This window comes from Podarcis vaucheri (assembly GCF_965113315.1).
Source record: "Podarcis vaucheri genome assembly, chromosome: 2".
Lineage (NCBI taxonomy): Eukaryota > Metazoa > Chordata > Lepidosauria > Squamata > Lacertidae > Podarcis > Podarcis vaucheri.
Window position 1 is genome coordinate 55,214,486 of NC_138760.1, and position 21,462 is coordinate 55,235,947.

Consider the following 21,462-nt stretch of genomic DNA (forward strand, 5'->3'; position numbering starts at 1 on the left):
ATACACCTCACACAAAACTAACAAGGAGATGTCTTATCTTAATACCAAGCAGTTCTCAGAGTCCTGTGCTGGCAGCCCTGTTCACAGGGCCTAGGTATCAGCAAAATGCTTGGTCAGGGAACAAGCACCACAGCTTTGGCACGTGTGGCAAAGACTAAATAGACTCAGGAGGCAGCAAGAGATCCTCAGGCAACCCATTATTCATGACACCCCAGAGACAAGGACCATGCCCATTTTGGGAACCCGCAACCCTTCTGCACATATCAGAAGCAGCATCCCTTGGTGCAGAGCCACAGCTCGCTGACAAGAACCCAGGATTTTTTTTGTACGCTCAAAGGTGCCAGGTTTAACCACAGGCAGCTCTGCTAAAATGGTTCTCAGGCAGCAGAGCTGCCAAAAGATCCCTGTCCAAAACTTTTGGGAAAGTGCACTCAGTGAACAAAAGACAAGGCTGGTTTTGATGGGCCAGTAGTCTGCCTTCGTGCAAGGCAGCATCACAGGCTAAGAAGTCCAGGACTAGGAAGGGTGGCGGTGGAGACAGTTCTGGCTTGTGGAAGGCAAGACCCTTAAGCAAAACAGTGCAAGAGAGAGGGAGCCACATGCTAAGGCAGGGGTGGTCAACCTGCAGCCCTCCAGAAGTTGGTGGACTACAACTCCCATCCTCCCTGACCACTGGCTCTTCTGGCTGCGGCTGATGTGAGTGTGAGTCCAGCAACACCTGAAGGCCACTCCTGAATCTATGTGGGGGCTACCTTTGTGCCAGAATGCTGCAGCACTGGGGAGAAAACAATGGGTAGTTTTCCTTTCAGTTCGCTCAGTTTCCCAGCATTTCACAGAGCAGCCCCATGCAAGTGCTCAGCTCTGCAGAACTTGATTAGAGAACGAAATCAGCTCCTAGTAGCTTTGCCCTTTCTGGGAAATGGCAGAACTCACTGGCTGGTAATTTTGCTCAAGAGGAAGCTTTGCTCTTGACAACTCAGCAAGCTATCCCTTGACCATAGAAAGGAATCTAGGGGGTGAGCAGGGCTCTAGATCAGCAGCACGGCAAGGAGTACATTAGTCACCATTTCGGGAGCTACAGAATCAGCTCCAGAAAACAGCATACAGTACCAAATCAGGAAAGGTTCCAGGTGTTTATACAGCAATTCCTTCTGGTTTGGAAACAATGGAAACCACCTGCTTTTTTGCCATTAGGGGGATTATACCCTTCACCTCCCCCCCCCCATCATACACAGGGTAAGGCAACATCAGCCATTAGCTGCAAGGATCTGGGGCAATCAGGGCAGTGGTTTATGCAGTTTCACATATGTACAGGCAGTCAGAGTCAAAAGGGTGTTAGAACCTGAGCTGTAGCCAAAACCAGGAGACCCAACTCAGGGCTCTCTAGCTGACTACAATTAGAGGCAAGTTCATGAAGCTTGGCAACAAAGCAAAAGGAACAACATTGTTTTGGATGGAAAACAGAAACACCCAAAGACACAAAAAGGAGTCACATCAAAGACAGCACTCTGCCCGTTCCCTTAAGTATAGAGGCCTATGCATAAAGACCTTTAAAGCCCTATACGGCCTAGGACCCTCGTACCTACGGGACCGCCTCTCCTGCTATGCCCCACAGAGAAACCTACGGTCTGCATATAATAACACCCTCAAGGTCCCAGGCCTCAGAGAGGTTAGGCTGGCCTCAACTAGAGCCAGGGCCTTCTCGGCTGCGGCTCCAAACTGGTGGAATGATTTAATTAATTTTTATAACGAAATATTTTTAGATTTTGTGATCATTTGACTGATTATTTGATTGTTGTTAGCCGCCCTGAGCCCGGCTTCGGCTGGGGAGGGCGGGATATAAATAAAATTTATTATTATTTATTATTATTATTATTAAAGAGAAAGGCCAACACAAATTAACTTGGGGGTCAGGACTGCAGAGGCTTAGGAGGCAATCCATCCATTCTAGGACAGGGTTTAGTTTTGCCCTGAACAGTCATGGATAGTGGCAGTGCATGGATATGGGACAGCAGGTAAGGAGCACTTAGCCTGAAGCAGAAAACCAGCCCATCAAGGCTGGAATCAGTATATGATGCTCCCCATTAAGGTCCCTTCCAAGGTCCCTTCCAAGGTTATCTCAAGAGGAAGCCTTACTAGCTGGGCACATGTAGATATTGACCCACAGACTCTTTGAAACATAGCAGGAAGGGGGATGCACTTATTGTAGACAATAGACACATGGGGATGTATGCCAAGTCTTCTGTTTCTCTCCTTGCTAAGCCTCCAGTGTAATCCTTCAATACCCCCCACCCCTACCCCAATTCCCACCTTGCATGCACTAAAGGAGAGTTCCCTGGAAAGTCTTCTCTAGCAGCAACTGCTATAAAGTCACAGCTCGGTCTTCACTTTGTGCATCAGGTCCTTCTGGTCTATTTTCTCTAGGTCACGATTCCAGAAGTTGTAGGCTAAGAGGGCCACGTTTTTGGCTGCCACTGCAGCCATTTCCATTGAGCTGGCTGCCCACTCCATGCTGTTGAGGTAGTAGAGGTTATCGTGGAGGACAATGGGCGGGAGGCTCTTGGAAGACCCATAGTCAGGATAGGCCTGCCATTCTGTCACCTGGACAGAGTAGTAGGAACGGAACAGAGTCTTCAGCTCTTGCTTCTCCAAGGGGTGCTGGGAGTGGACTCGCCAGATGGCTGCCTCTTGGGGCTGCTTCCGCCGGAAGGTACTGGATATGTTGACGGGGCAAATGTTGTCCATGGAACTGAAGAAGAGGACAGGAGCATCTGTGGTAAGGATGCTGGCAAAGGGGAAGAGCTTTGGGTCTGGGAAGCCAAAATAAGAGGAGTTGAGGTAGCCATGGATGACAGAAGTGACCGTGGTGTGGAAGATCCCTGGGAACTCAGCAATGGGAGGGTCAAAGTTCTGGAAGCTGATGTTGCTTTTGTTATTATGCAGTGGAGCAGCAATGACCACGATGTCATAGAAGCTAGAGCCTTGGCCTTCCTCATCCTCATAGTGCACCTGGTAGAAGGTTTTTCCTTCTGGAAAGAGTGGAGAGAGAGAGAGAGAGCGCGCTCAAAACAGCAACTCAAATACACAACAACTACCCTCACATTCTGCTGAAGGTTTTAAGGAGCTAAACGGGTAAGACCTAGAAGTTGGAAAGCTTCTTCAACAATCTGCCAAGGCTCTGTGGTTCTCCATGTTCCTTAGTTAACCCCTTCCCCTCTGTTTCTTATTCTTTTCTTGTTGTTGCTGGTTTAAGCTTCCAGACCCTGCCTGGTGAGCTAGACCAGATACATAGAGTCGATATACATTTTGCACAAGTAACAGATATAAGAGTAAAGAGCGACTATATTTCTGACTGTCCACTAGTAAGCAGGTGGGGAATCTTCTCACCTTCTGTGTACACAGATGCAAGTGACACTAGGCAAGGCCAAAATACTGGAGCATATGAAAGCGAGGGTGTGTACGTCTACGGATGTCTCAGCCTTGGGTACACCATCGAAAGGAGCACTGTTAACTATTAACACCAGATCTGGCTGATTAGCTGCAGGAAGGGTGACCAAGGTGCTACTTCTCCAGATGTTATTGGACTCCAGTTCCTATCAGCCCCAGCCAGCATTGGCCAACGGTCAAGGATCAAGGGAGTTTGTAGTCCCTGGAAGTACTCAACAGCTTGTGAGATAGCAAGCATGAGACTGTAAGGTTCACAGTGGCATAAAATGAAAGCATGTGAATGCAGCAGCAGCAGAACAATTGTGTTTTTCATACTGTAATTTTATGTTGCGAACTATCCTGAGATTTATGGATATACGGCAGCATTCAAATTTAATAAATAAAATTAATGTAACAATGATGTGTTTCAGCAAGCTCTATTGGGCTAAGGCCAACTACGTCACACTCAAGAGTATACCCATTGATGTCAATGGATTTAAACAACTTGTCTACTGATGTCAATGGATATTCTCCGAGTATGGCTAATGCTGGATATTATCTACTGCCTATATAATTAACAAAAACAATGAAATATAGGAAGGGATGAGGAATATGAAAAGGGTGGGAGTTAGCCTATTGTAAGTGCTTAAAGAGAAATACCTTTTGATAAAGATTCCTATTGTGAAGAAAACATAGTCTCTTAAGAATTTTTTCAATTTATTTTTTTTAAAGATCCAATACTAAATGATCCAGGTACATAAGGAGAGAGTTTTGTTGCTCCTCACTGACTGCATCACAAAAGAATTCAACTTGTCACACCTGCCTGGTCACATCTACATAAAGTAATCACAACGGTAATGAATGCACAACCGAGAGAGAACACTGGATTTTCCCAAGTATAAAATATTGTACTTTTTAGTGCTCAGAACTGTGGAGAAATGCAGAGTCTGTGCAGTAAATATGCATTGTTTATAATTTCTTGTGCAACCAACTGATCATCTGGAAAGGCGCTGAGACAAGTGAATAGCAAAGAAGGTCCCAAGACCCACTTCCTGCAGATTCTTGTCTGCAGGCATGTTCTGGCTCCTTCTTTGGAAGCATTTTCAAGACACAAGTAAGGAAATGTAAAGTTAAAGTGATCCCTCAACTTCACCCCTGCCATGCAAGGCCATTGGTGGTATACCAGCTGCTGTCCATAATAAGGTCTCTTAAGAGAAGTTCAACTGAATTGGAAAGTTTTAGTTCATGGGTAGGCAAACTAAGGCCCGGGGCCCAGATCTGGCCCAGTCGCCTTCTAAATCTGGCCCATGGAAGGTCTGGGAATCAGCATGTTTTTACATGAGTAGAATATGCCCTTTTATTTAAAATGCATCTCTGGGTTATTTGTGGGGCATAGGAATTCATTCATTCCCCGCCAAAAAAAAATATAGTCTGCTCCCCACAAGGTCCGAGGGACAGTGGACCAGCCCCCTGATGATCCCTGTTTTAGTTCCTTAGGAGATCTGAGCTGGTCTCCCTCTCATCATTGTTTGCCAAACCCTGTCCTTGCCCAGCCAGCATGGCCAATGGTCAGTGATGATGGGAGTTATGCTCCAGCAACATCTGGAGGGCAGCAGGTTGGTGACCCCTGATCTAGCTGACTTAATCTTCAAGGTCTCAAGCAAAGGTAGTGCCCAGTCCTGTTACCCAAGATATCCTGGTTCTCTTTCAGCTCTGAGCAGCTTACCTGAGTTGTGCAGAGAAATTGCTGTCACAGTGGCCTTAATTATGTTGGCTTTCGTCAGCTTCAGCAAGCCTGAACACACCAGGTTGTTGCCACCTTCCACAGACCACATGTTGCCCTGTGCCCCTGCTAGGGACATGGCCCCTGAAGATAGAAATACAGAGGGGTTAGGTGTCAGAATAATAATAAAGTAATGAAGACACCATTCCCTCTGGCAACATGCCCCGGTCTATTGAGATCAGTCAGTGCTCCACTGGAAAGAGACACCTTTGGCCTTGCTTGGTTGGTCTGCAGCAAGATAGCAAAAGGTGGCACTCACCTGCAAACGCAGGCACCAGTACTGACTGGCCATAGCTGGCACGGAGAATGGCCACAATGACCTCGTCAATGAAGCGCTGTGTGATGCCCACCTCCAGCAGGGACTCTGCCACAGAGCGCTGTGTCATGTTGACAAACGTGTCCCCACCCAGCGAATGCAGGAGCTCCTCAAGGCGAGAAAACGCATAGCCATGGGCCTGGTATTTGTAGATCCTGCAGGACACAAAAAAGGAGGAGACAAATCTGGAGCAGCCAGGAGATCTAAAGGAAGTTCAGTGCATCTCTTCAGCCTAGCTGGAGACTTTCTGGGCTTAAAGGAGAAGGAAGACCACCCTCTTTCCCTCTCCAGAGGTTCCACCACCTCCGTCACATACCTCATGAACTTCTCCATTACCTCCTCCACCCACATCTGTAGGCGCAGGAAGCTCATGCCGTAGTGCCACCAGAGTCGGAAGAGGTTCAGCAGGTACCAGTCTGTCTCCTCTAGGGCAAACTGCTCCCCGCTAAAGATGGCACTCTTCCCGGCCAATTCTCGACGGTGCTTCAGCCCTAGGATAAGGGGACAATGAGGTAGAAGAGTAAGGCTACTTTCTGTCCTCTTTCATGAGTCAGGGAGCGCAGGCAATGCAGCCTTCTGCTTTTACAACAATGTTTTGCAGATTTTGTACAGGCTACGAAACCTGGCCCGAATGCAATTGTTTCCAGTGTGATGATTGTACCCACACTCACCCAGCAGCTTAACAAAGTCCTGCATGTGTAGGTTGAGAGAGTGAATGGAGGCACCACCGATTTCATACTGCTGTTTGTTGACAGTGACCGTGGCCAGGCGGCCCCCAACGGTGTCCTTTTCGTACACGTCCAGTTGCACCTGTGGCCCAAAGTGCTGCTGCAGGAAGTGGGCCAACGAAGAGCCGCCAATCCCAGCTCCCACTACAGCTGCCAAGGCAAAAGCAGAGGGGCGAGGATAAGGCAGAGCAGATGCATGCCCACCTCCAACCACCCACCCCACTCCCCAAAGGACCAGCAGGTTGCTCATCTTACACACAGACCCTTAAACAATCCTTTGTCCTGCAGGGAGGATGCCACACAATGAAGAGGAAGGTTTTCCAACCCAGTCATTTGGCCTGATATTTTACCCATTGTAATGGTTCTAGGGGTTGCTCGTGTGTAAATCGGCGCCACACCTGGCTGGGTTGCCTGAGTGAACCCTTTCTGTCTGGACAGCCACTCGCCCGTGGCTGTCTTAATCGCTGGCAGAATCCGTCAGTGGGCGTTTCTTGAACTTCTTCCAGCAAAGAAGCTCTTTGACGCCTAGTCTCCCTGCGTGGAAGCCTTCTGCGCAGGGAGGGTGTGGGCAGCGGAGGACCCGTGCTCTCCCCGCTGGTCCCCGGCGAGGAGTCATGGAGCCACCTCGCCGATTCCCCCATCTGCCCCCCTTTTCCACTGGTGCTACGCTGATTTCCTTCCCCAGAAGATGTGCTGCTTCTCTCCCTCCCGGGACGCTCTCCGGAATCCCTCTGGAGCCCTCCCTCTCCCTCTGGCTCCGATGGCAGTTCCCTGACACCCATGTTCTTCGCCAAATGAAAACTGTTGCTATGAAGCAAGGGAAAGTTCTGCAGAAGGCCACAGCAAGCTTTCATCTGAATCTCTCAACATGTTTAACTCGTGTGTGTGTGTGTGTGTGTGTGTGTGAGAGAGAGAGAGAGAGAGAGAGAGAGAGAGAGAGAGAGAGAGAGAGAGACGTGTGTACCAAGCTGCAGCTTTATGCCAAATATCACATCAATTACTTTACATGGCAAGTTGCTGCTGTCTGCATATGCTCAAAAAATGTAGTAGTATTTTCTTTTAATTAAAAAAAACCCACAGAGCAAGAAAAAGCCCACCGTGAATGATTTTAAGATTTTGATTGGTTCCAAAATGGTAGCCATGGAAGCATTTAGCAAAGTGACCCGAGTCCTGTGGCATCTTAAAGACCAACAAATGCTCTGATGATTTTGTGCTCATTAAGTACAGGAAATCTTCATCAAAGTGGTCAGGTACACATTTCCCAGCTACAGAGTTAAGGCACCTTAAGGAAATAATAATAATAATAATAATAATAATAATAATAATAATAATAATAATTTATACCTCACCGATCTGGCTGGGTTTCCCCAGCCACTCTGTGTGGCTCCCAACAGAATTTTAATTGTAATAATAAAGCGATAAAACATATTGTCCAAGCCCTGGTCCATGCAGGAAACCTACTGCCACAGCATTCCTCATATATGGCCAGCCAGCCTTTGCTTAAAAACTTCTACTGAAGGAAAGGCCACCACTTTCCAAGGCTTCCTGTTCTGCTCTGTTCCACTGGCAAACAGCCCCTACCACCAGGAGATCTTTCCTAATATTTAGCTGAAGCCCCCTTTCCCATTATCTAAACTCACTCAAGTACAGAAGTCAGGGGTGATGAGTGGCTATAGAAAGAACTACAGTGGTACCTCGGGTTAAGAACTTAATTCGTTCTGGAGGTCTGTTCTTAACCTGAAACTCTTCTTAACCTAAAGCACCACTTTAGCTAATGGGGCCTCCTGCTGCCACCGCGCCGCCACCATGCGATTTCTGTTCTCATCCTGAAGCAAAGTTCTTAATCCGAGGTACTATTTCTGGGTTAGCATCTGTAAGGGAAGTTTTTAATATGTAACGCTGTACTGTTTTTAACACTGATTGGGAGCCGCCCAGAGTGGCTGGGGAAACTCAGCCAGATGGGCGGGGTATAAATAATAAATTATTATTATTATTAACCTGAAGCGTCTGTAACCCGAGGTACCACTGTACTGTGTAAATCAGCCCCAAATGCCTCTCAAAGTCCAGCATCCTCTGGCTACCCCTGAGCAACTTGCCATCTTATTCTTGTCAACAAAGGCTTTGTGTGCCTTTGTTATGGTGGCTGCTAGTATTATGAACAACTGCAATAATGACGAATCCTGGGACAAATGTCATACTGGAGAATGTGTGACTAGCAGGCAAACACGGCCTGTGCTTAAGGGGAAAGGGCCATCACTCAGCTGCAGAGCATATCCAGCTTTGGCTGGGAGATGTTTTCGTCTGGAAGCCTGAAGAGCTGCTGCCTGTCAGTGCAGACAATCCTGAGCTAAATGGACCAACAGTCTGGTTCAGTAGAAGGCAGCTTCCTATTTCGCCACTACAGAAGCATCCTTAATGCCAATTATTCAGCCCTAGCCTCCTGCATGCCCTGACAGGTCCGTGCAGCCTCATCCTCGGGACTATTTGTTTCGTATCTTACACACTTGTCTTCCCTCACACCCCCGTCGACAACCTCACACAGGACGGACGCCCGTTCCGTCCAGGAGGCCTCGCTTAGACGCGTAAAAACCCAAGCGCCCCGTGCTTGCGCGCCTGTGATTTCGACAGCAGCGCCTACCTATTTTGCCGGGCGGAGCATCCCCTGCCGCAGCGACGGGGGGCTCCCTCCGCATCACCCCTACAGCTACCACGGTGAGCAACAAAAGCAGCCGATGCGAGGCTGCCATCATGTTGGCAGCGGCGGCGGCGGCGCAGGAGGCGGGAACGCAAAGCGCGACGTGCGCAGTTTACATGTCCGCGCAGCCGAGGTCCGGCTCGCTCGCCTGCCCGACGGCTTCTCGGCTGCGGGGCTGGCGGGGGAGCCTCTCGCCTCCGTCCACTCGCCAGCAGCGCTTCCCGAAGGAGCGAGGCGGGAGCAAGGGCTTGGCTTCGGCATTGGCTGCGCCTCTCGCAGCGCCGCCTTCTTCGCGGAGTGCAAGGGGCGAGAGGCGGCCTCCTTCAAGAGACGCCCCTTCGGAGCCGAGGATGCAACCTCGAACAGGGAACCCGCCGCCCGCCAGGCTTTCGGACTACAACTCCCGTCATCCTCGACCGTCGTTCATGAAGTGCAAGGGCTGACGGGAGTTGAAGGCGAAGCGCACCTGGAGGGCCGGGGCTTCCCTTTGCTTGCAGCGTGCAATGGCCTCGAGGTTGGCGCGTTTGGCTTTCTTCGCGAAGCGCGCAAATGCTTAAACGCGATGCTTTCAGCTCTGAGTCTTGCTCCGATTCCCTTCCCCCCCGTTCCTCATTTGCCATGCGGCTTCCCCGCTTAATTACCATTCATCATTTGCTGTTTTTCGAAGCTTAAAACTGGGAACTGTGCAGCCGCAAGCAGAAGTTCTTGCCGCCTTTTGTGGTCGGCCGTGGATCCGCGCCTTTCCTAGGAAGACGTGCTGGTTCTTTTGAACTCAGCTTGCAAGGAGAAGGGCCCCACTCTGCAGCCCGTCTCCATCTTTGCATCTCCTGTAGCTTTAAGAGGGGTGGGCCACCGAAGTGCCATTTTTGCCAGCCCTGTCTTGGGTGTAAACATCCAAGCTGGGGCGCCTGCTTGCTTGGAAGGGTTGGTTTGCTTTTCACACACTTCGAAGCTTCCCGTGCAGGCATCACTGAATAAATAGGGGATTTCGACATTCGGGTTGTGAAATGTACTCAGAGTCGCAAAGTGATTTCATGCTCTTTATTCAGCTCATAGTGGTGAGGAGGAATGAATGAAAGTCCCCTCAAAGTATCTGCTTTATATACATTATTTACACAATGGGCTGCACATGATTGGTTAATTCTGGAATTCTACTGTAAGCCAATCAGGTTGTGGATTCACTTCTATCTGGAGCAGGATTGGGTGGTTCCTGCCAACCAATCATACTGCTGCATTGTTCTTGGACCAATCAGACTGCTGCATTCTGAATCCTATTGTTCTAGGACCAATCAGACTGCTGCAATTTGGATCCTATTGTTCTAGGACCAATCAGACTGCTGCAGTTTGGATCCTATTCAACTCAGTACATAACAGGTTGCAAGTGTAAAAAGCACTGCCTCCCGAGTTCAGCACATGCTGCTGGTTAACCTGATGGCGAAGCAGAGAGCTGGCTTCAGGCACTTGGACCTTCGGCAGACCAACTCAAGTGTCTGAAAACATGACATGAATGCTGACAACATCAACATCGCCCTGTGGGAATCCCTGCAAAGAGCTAATAATAATCCAAAGCATTTAACCAGAGTGCATTTTAGACTAGCGTGCTCTTTTATTTAATACTGAAGAAATTAAACATTGGATAGTGGCTGTTGCCATGGTGCCTGCAGAATATAACCCCTCTGGCATGTGTGCTAAATCAAAACAAACGCAGTTAAATTACCTTTTTTCCAAGATTCCGGCTGATTTCAAAATGGCAAGAAATCAAACATTTCTAAATTTCTGACTGGGCACATCCTCTTTAGGAGGCATTCAAAGTCAATACCACATGTTTCAGTCTTGTAAAGGTAACTTTTATTTGTAAGAATATGGTGCAGAGTGATTTCAATACATTGTTATGTTCTGAACAACTTGATTTGTCTTCCTTACCCAGCAAAAGCAAAAACTTTTGGTTTAATAAATGCAGCATTCAACTGTATGGATTTGTATTGTACACATAAATAGCTTGCCGCTTTTTTGAGCAAGTCAACAACTGGAAGACAAACACTGTAATCTGTGTGTTTTCTTGGAAACAAGCCCATTGTACTCAGCGGGTCTTGCTCAGTTCACAGGACTGCAGTTCAAGATGCAATTTAAATCTTATTTCCTATGGAACTTCTGAGCAAACATGCATGACTGTGCTGGAAAAATATTTTGTTCTTTTGCCTTGGGGGGAAAAATACAAATCTGTTTTAAATTAGAAATGTGCTCTAACAATCTCTTATATTGCTCTAAGGATCATTCACTTATAGCCCAAAGTTGCCCCCCCCCAAATTGGTGATGCAGATGACCCTTTGTGGATTCAGTTCATGTACATCTGCCTGAGAATATGCCAGAGGTGGTTTTAGGGTAGCGTGCCTGGTTTGGCCACATTGGGTGCCGCCCTGCAGGGGGCGCCACAACAATGCTGTAGAATCAAGCGCAAGTAGTGGGAGGGGGCACTGAATTTTAGTGTTGCCGCTGAAATATGAGAGCCCAAAGTCCACTGCTGAATATGCTCACATGAAACACCACTTCTTTCTGACTAACTAACACAAGAATGTATATGGTAGGAAGGAAATCCTGGAAATAAATACCAACTTGAATCATTTTTATAATTTCAGAGTCAAGAGATCTCTCTCTTGACAGTACAGACAAAGCTAATACAAATAACATGGGAGCCAGCAGCATCTGGAACTTTCAGCTGATGAATTCTAACCAAACTTAGACAAGATAGCAAGACAGGACAAAACTCCTCTGAAAAAGGAAGTGGGTGTGAGTCAAAAATAAGGCCACCCTCACAAAGATTCATTTCTTTGAACTTTCACCTAGGGTTCAGAATGAAGCCAACATGTTGGGTTACCTCAATCGTCTCTCAAATAGAGTTAGGATTTTTCACGCTTGCATGTTTAGCTTACCTGTCACACAAAAACTGATCAGAATCAAGCATCCACTTGTTTACAGAATGATACCAATTTATTCTCTAGCTGGAAGTCCCCTTAAAACTTTGGCTGAAACTCTGATCTGATAATTTTCTTGCTATTTTTACTGAAATTAGCTGAAGTACACTTTGCATAGACACTTTCTCTCTCTCTTTTTTTAAAAAAATACTAAATAAAAAACAAATAATATATTTTGATGTCTAATCTAGTAGTCTCCGAATCCAGATTTTTCACAGTGCCATCTGCATAGCAATTACTTGTGAGCTCAAACTCGAAAGACTATACTTCCCTTTTGGAGTACAAGACCATTCCATTTCTTCCAGCATCGATAATATAGCAAATTGTGCTTGAAAACTGTGGTACATAATTTGAGGGAGAATTTATGGCCAATAAACCTGAATCTTCACAAAAAGTCTATTTTGTTTCCTTAAACTGTTGAGCTACTGGCCCATTTTGTCCAGTATTTTAAATGGCAATGAGAAAGGACTCATCCATATCCCCTATACATACCACAGTGGAGATTTCACAGGGTTGAAATAGCCAAGTAACCTGAGGAAGATCTCCAACTGCAGAAAGAATTTACAAATTAACACCTCCAGACACACTTCTGCTGGGTATCAAAGCCCCTTCACACTACTCATCACTTGTTTTCAAAATGCTTTACAGCTGATAAATAATTGTAGCATTTCTGGGAGGTAGGCAGGTATCATATTCCCACTTTACATACAGAAAAGCAGAGGTTGCAGCAGCTGAACCAAAATTCAAGGAAAGCAGAGTGCATTTGTAAGAACACAGAAAGTTCTAATTTAATCACTTATACCAAGTCAGACCACTGGTCAGTATTATTTACACCATGGGTAGTCAACCTTCTGGACTACAGCTCCCATCACCCCTGATCATTACTCATGCTGTCTGGGGCTGATGGGAGCTGTATTCCACAGCATCCTGGAGGACTACCCCTTTGTCTACCCTGACTGGTTTCAGTATTTTGAATATTGCCTTGAGATGCCAGGGACCAAAATGGTACCTTCTGCATACAACATTGGTCTACAACTGAGCTACTTCCCTTCCCTTCTTGGAATTACGGCCCTTCCCTTATTAGGAATTATTAGGAGTCCTCCTTCCCCTCAAAACCCACAACAGAATTTAATGGAAAGCCAGAAAAGTCGCAGCACTACCTCTATCTGAGAAACAGCTGGGGGGGGGGGGGAACAGACACAATTTATGACACAGAACAAGTAATATTAAATTAGCTGTACGTCTTGGAAGTGAAGATCAGGCCATTGCAACTCATCCTGAGAGGCCAGCAGGTAACAAATTTGGCTTAATAAATAAAAATCCATACTATAGCAGCAACAGTCACGTGGACAGAGAAATCAGTCCATTCAGGTCTCAAGTATTTATAAAACGTGTCCACCTCATTCGTGTGATTCTACTGCCACACCTACATGCGCATGTCTAATAGTGCGGCCGTGAAGTTTATAACCATCCAGAGTCACTAATGCTACAGTGCCTGGCTGCATTTCCTCTGCTGGCACATGACAGACTATTTCATGATCGTAGGGGTCATATTTGCCACCAATGGGGTTCATTTTCTGCAGGCCATGCTTCACAAATATGCTTTGCAGTTTGGACTCTATGAGAGATAAGCCTTCGCATATCTTCTTGAGAGTCAGAGTTGGGTCATCGTGTTCTCCCCCTGTGGTACTCTCGGTGGTCTTCTCCAAGATATCTGCCACTTCTACCAGGTCTCTGCAGAAACTCTGGATGCCTATAGATACATAGATCAGAAAGGTGAGGATGACTGTTCAAAGGGCAGACACAATGCATTAGAGTCTCAGTCCTTATAACATTCTCTGTATAAAAGAACAATCAAGGTCCAGCAAATACTGACAGTCAAACCTTTTTTTTTAAAAAAACACAACCTGATAGATGTACTGCTGTTTTAATTAACATTTGTGTTATTTGCTCATTGATTTTATTTGCAACATAAACCACCCTGAGATAAACATTTTGAAGGGTGGTATATAAATGCCTTAAATAAACAAATAAAGCAGAGCACATGGGGTGGTAGGTACAAGCTCTGCACAATACTAGCACCCTTTTTACTCACCAAATATCTTAGCATCCTCGACAAACTTCTGCGTCCTCCGCCTAACATTTTCAGAATCTGTCAGGGCTCTTTGGTACCGTTCCTGCATATAGTAAGAAGCAGAGTCAGACAAGAACATCACCCAAAGCAACAGGTCAATGAGCCATCTATAATGCTGCAAGCCTGGACCACGAGGGTTGAGGGCAGCTTTGCTTGACATACACAGCCTTCAGTTGCTGCTCTTAGATAAAACACATTGCCTGTGTGACTTCCTGCTGAAATGAATGGGCCGTATTGAAAAAGACCTAAAGATCTCCCCACCCCACTTCATTACCCTCTTCAACTAACAAACAATGGCAAGGAATAGCTACAGCAGATGTACATGCATGCATACTTATGCAGCAGAAAGAAAATGGGAAAATGTGAAAGCAGCATCTACTAACATGCCTTATTTATTACATTTATTTCGCAAAATGTATATACAGCTTGACGGTAATAAAACCTTAAAGCAGTGTACAAAAAGACAAAAACCCTAAGATTATCAGTAAAAACACAGTTAAAAGCAACTACTTAAAACATTAAAAAATAATAACTAAAATCAGCAGAGAACCAGATGAAGCACACATATCAACAGTCTGCTTGTCTGGATAGGCTTGTCTAAGCAAAAATAGTCTGCCGCCATTGCCCCCCCCCCCTTATGCTGAGCACAGGAAAAAGTCTAATGACAGTCTCTAGACACTGTTGCTCAAGCTATCCGGAGAGTGTGCATATAGACTTCCCCCTTGCTTACTGAATACTGATGGATTGTGAGTGCACAAACGCATCCCATCACAGTGAGCATTTAGTGGATGACAGGAAGGACAGGCACTGCTACACAGAACGGTGCTTTCGCCTTGTGTGGACAACAACACTTCGGAGTTGTTCCTTCTGCCTGGCCCCTCTTTAAAGAGCCCAGGCAGGCAGCAGTGATGGTCACTAGAGATGTCACCAGCTGGGGATCTGCTGTTCTGGAATGTTTTGACTATTGTCCTAGCTCTATGTTTGGAAAAGTAACGGACACACAATAAATAGCCTGGTTATATTTATAAAATGCTTAAGAGTAAATTCAGTGCACATAACAATGACGGCTGCAGTGCTGTACACCAGGCCTAGTGTCAGCTCTCAGCCTGGTCAGGCAAATGCTGAGGCCTGCACACCCTGGCAGGGCCCCCTGGAACTGACATCTTGCTGGTAGACCTTTGTCGTCATCCTCCCTTTTCTCTACCAGCCGGAAGGGACCCAAACAAACAGACACTTGTTCTGATCTGCTTTCACCACCAGCTAGCCTGCCTGGAGGAGGAGGAGGCTGGCAACAGTGGAAGGAGTTATGCTGCAGGAGTTGCGGGGGAAGAGCGGCAGCAGGGGATGCTATCTAATTCTACTAATCTGATCTTTTGACTACTGCATGCTGTAGACTTTGGGACTGGGTATTTAAGACACACAAAAGCTGAAACCTAAAAAAAATGTGTTAGGGCAAACGGCCAAGTTAAGGACGATACATACTGTTAAGACACGGACTTGTTCTTCCAATTTGGTGGCTTTGAGCTCTAAACTGTTCTCGTTCAGGAGATGTCTAGGCTCATCAGGAGGGTCTTCTGGACCACAGTCATCGCCTGTGCTCCTCTGCTGTGCAGCAGTGCTGAAGGCAAAGGACAAGCCTCTGAAACAAGACAGTGACAAACAATGAGGAGAGAAGCAGGAACACTTTCAAAGGTGTCTGTTTAAAATAGTGATGTATCAGCTAGCTCCAGCCTTGTGTTTTCCCACCTTCAGGACTTGGGTGGAGGCAGCAGTGGTCCAGGTCAAGGGAACACAGGCCTCAGTCTTGTGCTATTGGGTGGGAATTTTTATTCACACCTTCTTCCAGCAGATAAAAGATTAATCTCTCTCCCAATCCTGTGAAGGAGAAAGACTGAAAAGCAACAGCCTTTTGCATATAGGTTGGAAAACTTGATCCGGGTGCCGTTGACTAGCGGAACAACTTGCTCCCTGCCCCACTTTTTAAAGCCACTTCTCTGTGACATTAAATGCTGGTTGGCAAGTAAGAAGAGAACTTATATTGTGCCCATCCCTTTAGCATTTACAGCATGTGTATGAATATGATTACAGAGGGAGCTTGGTGAACCAGCCATTTGCTACACTTTGTGTTCAACAGCATGGGAACCCAGGTCAGGTTTTTTGTATCAATGCTAGTTATAGCAAGAATGTTTTGCAGGACAAAGACTCTTTGAAATCACCTCATTCTGGGTGTTGGCAACATGCCACATATCATAGCCGACTGTGTGCACTATTGTTCAGCTGATCTGAATGCACTCACCTGAAAAGTATCTGGGGCAGTTTTGCAGACATGCAAGCTGTTTTTTGCCCGTAAGGGAAAACTCAGAGCTGTGCTGTTGCTAATATGCAAACTGTAAAATCATAAAAGAGGGATCCAGCTGGGCTCCCACCAGCCCCAGCCAGCAAGGATTATGGGAGTTGGAGTAGAGTAGTGACTGAATGGCCGCAGGTCCCATGTTTCTATTATAAACAAAACTCTACTCTTTCCTCTTTAGGTGAACAGGGCTCAATGCTTTGCCAGCATTTTTAATATATTGCCAAGCTCTGAATGAATCTTGCTGCCCTAACGCTTGACTCTACTATCTGAAGTACATGTGAAAAGAGGACTGATGTCTACGTTTGGAGACGATCCAACAGTGCTGTGTTTTGGGGTGTTAACTACAAATTCTGATTTGATACAGTGGTACACAGTTGTGGGCAGCAGCATAAAATGTAGTGTTTGTGGCACAAAACAACACAAAATTTGGCATAGGTTTTGAGGGAATACCAGGTTTGGGGTTTATAGTGAGTGCTGCTTGCAAAGAACTGAAAGCATATGCTGCCATTGTTAAACTGTTTGCAGGGATTCCAGAAAGCAGGGAGGGATCTGTATTAGCACCCCTGGCAGGTAGGTATACTCCACACCCAAAGAGAGCGGGGGCTGTGTTCCACCCACCCACACAGAAGTGATTCATGGAGCTAGATTTGGACAGGGGTGGGGAAAGGAAGTTTCACTTCTTGTTGAAGTGCTGGGTTGGGCAGCGAGTGTGTGACTCTGCTGCTTGAAATAAATAATCTTCAAACCCATGCTCTATTAATTTTTTTTTTTTTAAAAGAGCTGGGTAGTGTCTTTGCCTTTGAAAAGTGACACACACATTAGGAGATCAAAAGGACCTACCTAGACAGCAGAATTGCAGCATTTGAGTGGCATATGCTTCCTGAGTGACATTTTCTCCTCTTAAGCTGTGGGTGTACACAAACATTGCATAAGGAAGGAAGGAAACAGCTTCTGAAAGCACTTGCCTGAATGACAACAGATTTAGGAATGATGAACCATTCTCTTCAACTAGACAGTGGGTTCCGTTAACGAATCTCTCGTTAAGAAGGCCAAAACTCAGTGGACAGACCATTCGGATCAAAACCTTCCTTCGTCTTTCAGCCATAATCACTTCCAAGCTAGACTAGTTCTGTACCATCCTCTGCATTGGGCTGCCCATGAAGTCAGTCCAGAAGTAAGGTGACATCAGATGACATTACATGGACCCTTTACTAGCTCCAACGGTAAGCAATTTGCTCCTGGAGTAGGGCAGGTTAGCAGCAAGGTCAGGGATGTGTGCCTGCAGCAGGAGGTGAACTGCTTTGGCTCCACTGTAAGTGACAGCGGCAACACTGTTCGACATAATCACTGTGCCAGCTGTTCCTGCTTCCCCCTACAAAGAACTGTTCAAGAACTCTATTCTACTTTATAAGCCTTTTTGGGGGGTCCCTCACTAATGGTTGTACAACAGATGAATGAGGCCTGCCCAGAAACATCAACAGTATTTAGAATGCCCCCCCCCCAAGGGAAGAGCACTGCCTGCTTTTCGGCAGACAGCGAAGACGACCATTTTATTCCAACATGCTTTCTCAACATTGTGCTATTAGTTAGGATGAACGTCTGCTGCTACTGTTTCAAAAAGACCAGATCAACATATTAGTGGGTTATAGGGTTTTTAAAATATTGTTCATTTGCATTTCAGTGATGCTTGATAAATTCTCTTTGTTGTAACCTGCCTCACTGAACACTCCCATAGAAAGAATGGTGCAATAGGGAGATAAAAACACCACACAGGAAACTATAAAATTGTACTGAGAACCAAGTTACTAACAAAATCAGATGTACTGATGACACAGCTGATGACAGTATTTGAACAGGACACAGATCTCTCACATGCTGGTTATTCATGCCTGGAGGTACTGCTCTACAAAGTTCTGCACAAACTACAAAGTTTAGCTATGGAATTTACTATGAGATCACTTCCTTAGATGGTGTGTGTGTGTACATGTTCTGGGCTATGAATAGCTAACAAACCAAGCATCAACCATAGATATGAAATCCTCATGCTACTCGGATTGCATCTTACTCTTGAGTCAGTGAAGTCCAGCATCTTCCGCCCACTCCACACCCCCTTATCCCCACTGCAAACTATGACCTTTGAAAATGTCTAACCCATGTCTTCATCCAAGGGATTCCAAGGCAACATACATAGACATTCCAAACTTCTATACAATATTAAAACAAACAAAAAAATTAAAGTATTAATAAAATATTCAAAATGCAGGTACCAGTCTGCCAATATAATTGCCAGACAGCCAGACTCCAGGACCTTTAAAAGAGGACTACAAGGCAAACAAGCCAGTTGCTTAGGGTCAAAAGGAAAAAGTCTAATTATTTTTTTCTTGTGGCATCCTGGAAATATCTAGTCCAGTGGTTCCCAAACCTTTACCCCCACAGATCACTTGAAAATTGCTGAGGGGCTTGGAGACCCACTTTACAATTCCTCCACCTGTTATAGCAATTGTAACATGCTAGGTGCTGTATGACTTATTAGTGTATTTTCACAGACAAGCTGCAGACCACCTGAATGAAGTGGTTCGCAGGCCACAGTTTGGGAACCCCTGGCATCTCCTGTTTGAAACAGGACGCTGAACTAAATCAACCTTTGGCCCGACCCCCACAGGGCTTTCTTATCATCTCAGTAACTGAGAGTTTCTCAGTAGCTCTCTTATCAGCTGCACAGAAAGGAAACTCCACCAGGATGCCTTCATTCTCCCTTCACTGGAGGAGAAAAAAGAGAGACACAGAGAAAAAGGCACAAAATTGGGTGCAATCCTCAGAGACGCACTGATCTAAAAATACTACATAAAAAGCACCGCGAGAGCCCATTTTGAGTGCCTGGGTGCCGTGGCACCTTCTGGGTGCTAACACACCTCCAGGCGAGAAAAAATCACCTCCAGGGAGGGAATCTGGGAGAGACATCGCAAATTCCCAAGAGCTGCATGAAGGGGGCAGCAAAAAGAGGAGAGGATCTAAAGCCGCGGTTCCCAACGAGGGGCAATTTGATTTTTAAGGGGGGAAATTCGAGAACGAGTTGTTAACAGTTAATGGTATTTTGGGCTTCCTCCACGTAAATAGGAGTTCATTTTTTGAACAATCAGAATTATATGTCACAAGTGGAGTGGCCTCAGGATTTTAGAGATGCTTAGGTGGGGCATGGCCAAAAAAAGGTTGGGAACCACTGATCTAAAGCAAAACTTCCCCAGCCCCGCCAAAAAAGAGCGCCGCCCCGGGAAAACTACATGGCAGCGGTGGCTACACACAGGTAGGTCCCCCGCTATAGATCTTTGGGGGGGGGGTGCCTTAATATCCCCCCAAAGGCGAGGTGCAAGTGGGGGAAGAGCCAGAAAAAGGAGAGGATCCAGTCCTCGGCGGCCTGCGCAGGGGCTCGCCATTGCCCGCCACCCACGGGGGGAAGAGGGCGACGGCTCGACTGAGGAAGGAGGAGGATTGGAAAGGAGCCCATTTCAGCCAGCCCCCCCCCCACCCGCCCCCCGTACCTGTCGTAGCGCAAGTGATGGTGGCTAAACTGGAGCAGGGGGCTGAAGCAGCGCCCCGCCGCCCGCGCCGACCTGCCTGCTGCTGCCATAGCTGCCCCGCCGACGGACGAAGCGTGGCCGACACTGGACCGCCAGGCGCCGACGGTGGGAGGAGACAAGGGCGGCGGCGGCGACTACAACTCCCGTCAGGCACCGCGGCCTCCCGCTCCCGCCCGCCCTCCTTGCAGCGAATCATACAGAATCATACAGTTGGGAGGGATGCGGAGGGTCATGTAGCCCAACCATCTGCCATGCAAGAATCTTGCCCACGGAACCAGTGAGCGAGAGGAGTTGCCGGGGTCACGCCGGTATGAGAAGGGCGCTTGGCTGTTGCATCTCCACGCGCAACAAACTGTAACAAGCAGTTTGGCATCTCCCAGCCTGGAGATTTATTTATTTCTGTGCCTGTGTATCCAGTGAGCTACCAGAAAACGAACACGGGAAACCTGCACCCCCTCACTATCGGCTGAAAGCACCTCATACTCTGTCAACATTGTTTCAGATCTAGTTAAGCATTTTCTAATTCTCCAGGCTGCAGTTCTTTATATTTTATATATTTTAAAATTTTTATTTGCAAATTAGCAAAAGGAAATAATTTACTTAACCAAATTTATATGCTGCTTAGGCCTTCTTAAACTTTTTTTTTAAATAAAGAAAAAAGGCACTGGCAGCTGACGTTAATATGAATATTCTGTGACTCTTCACTCAGATGTGTAGATTAATCTAGGCTGTTCAAATGGGAATTGAAACAAGAGTGATGTAGAAAGGGCTGCAAGATCTTCACAGACCACTGAGTAGTAGATGGTGGGTCTTTGTCCTTCCAGTCTTGAAGCATAAGTCTCTCAAACATCATGAGAGCTTGCAGAATTTGTCCTCAGTCCCCCACACCACATTTATAAATATGGATAAATCAAGGATTTATCCAAGGCAAGGTTACTATGACGAATAATTTCTGACCAGAAAGAGAGCATTCACAAATGTCCACATCATATGCCTCACAGAAGTGTTTTCTGCGTTACATCAGCAATATTTATCTGAATTAGCCAGTTCCTTCCTATAAAGGCTCTGTGGAGTCCAATATAGGGCAGGGAGGGGGAGAATTGTTTGCTCAGTCTAAATTTAAAATCTAAAGAAAGACTATATATAAACACTAAAGCAACTTTTCATTGATTGAGCTGTCGTGAACACACTTGATTAAGATCCTGGACATTCACTTTATAACATGAAAGATCCATTTATTTCCTCCAGCACTATAGGAGATGCAGAGTCACTCAGAGCTAATGATCCAAAATAGACTCTAAAACTGCTGTAGTTGACAATGCAATACTGCCATTTAACACTACCAATATTTAGACTACAAAATTGTAAACAGCAAAAATCCCCCATCTGGTCTTGTTAAGTGATCTAATGTGTAGATCACACTAGAACCCACTTCTTCCATAAGAAGACTGCCTCTCCGTTTTCAAATCTTTATGAC

The 21,462-nt window shown here is 46.3% G+C and overlaps 3 protein-coding genes and 1 long non-coding RNA gene across 5 annotated transcripts in view; 2 read left to right on the plus strand and 2 right to left on the minus strand.

Moving 5' to 3' along the window:
* The window catches only part of SH3TC2 (SH3 domain and tetratricopeptide repeats 2), a 350,436-nt gene that overhangs the window by 26,502 nt on the left and 302,472 nt on the right, over positions 1 to 21,462 (plus strand). The window lies entirely within an intron of this gene.
* Positions 1,883 to 9,141, minus strand: PCYOX1L (prenylcysteine oxidase 1 like). The gene is made up of 6 exons (XM_082213769.1): positions 8,892 to 9,141; positions 6,197 to 6,403; positions 5,842 to 6,016; positions 5,469 to 5,680; positions 5,153 to 5,293; positions 1,883 to 3,029 (listed from the first exon to the last, which is right to left on the minus strand). Exons 1-6 carry the CDS (start codon positions 9,001 to 9,003, stop codon positions 2,371 to 2,373), a joined length of 1,506 nt encoding a protein of 501 aa, XP_082069895.1. The 5' UTR covers positions 9,004 to 9,141; the 3' UTR covers positions 1,883 to 2,370.
* Positions 9,316 to 13,110, plus strand: LOC309527186. The gene is made up of 2 exons (XR_014217129.1): positions 9,316 to 9,947; positions 10,323 to 13,110. It is a non-coding gene; the product is annotated as an uncharacterized lncRNA (long non-coding RNA).
* Positions 10,774 to 20,104, minus strand: GRPEL2 (GrpE like 2, mitochondrial). Of its 2 annotated transcripts, XR_014217128.1 has the most exons (5): positions 19,947 to 20,104; positions 15,537 to 15,693; positions 14,016 to 14,097; positions 12,413 to 13,673; positions 10,774 to 11,147 (listed from the first exon to the last, which is right to left on the minus strand). XR_014217128.1 is itself a non-coding variant. In XM_082213770.1 (4 exons), exons 1-4 carry the CDS (start codon positions 20,033 to 20,035, stop codon positions 13,321 to 13,323), a joined length of 681 nt encoding a protein of 226 aa, XP_082069896.1. In that variant the 5' UTR covers positions 20,036 to 20,104; the 3' UTR covers positions 10,774 to 13,320. The 2 variants fall into 2 exon arrangements, 1 of the variants encoding a protein (XP_082069896.1); XM_082213770.1 differs by having other exon boundaries at positions 10,774 to 13,673.

Coding starts and splice junctions, on each gene's coding strand:
- PCYOX1L (XM_082213769.1), bottom strand. CDS start 9,003: ATGATGGCAGCCTCGCATCGGCTGCTTTTGTTGCTCACCGTGGTAGCT. Junction 5,294..5,468: donor ACTGGTGCCTGCGTTTGCAG/GTGAGTGCCACC, acceptor TTCTATCTTCAG/GGGCCATGTCCCTAGCAGGG. Junction 3,030..5,152: donor AATTTCTCTGCACAACTCAG/GTAAGCTGCTCA, acceptor CACTCTTTCCAG/AAGGAAAAACCTTCTACCAG.
- GRPEL2 (XM_082213770.1), bottom strand. CDS start 20,035: ATGGCAGCAGCAGGCAGGTCGGCGCGGGCGGCGGGGCGCTGCTTCAGC. Junction 15,694..19,946: donor CATCACTTGCGCTACGACAG/GTACGGGGGGCG, acceptor GTCTTGTTTCAG/AGGCTTGTCCTTTGCCTTCA. Junction 14,098..15,536: donor AACAAGTCCGTGTCTTAACA/GTATGTATCGTC, acceptor TACTATATGCAG/GAACGGTACCAAAGAGCCCT.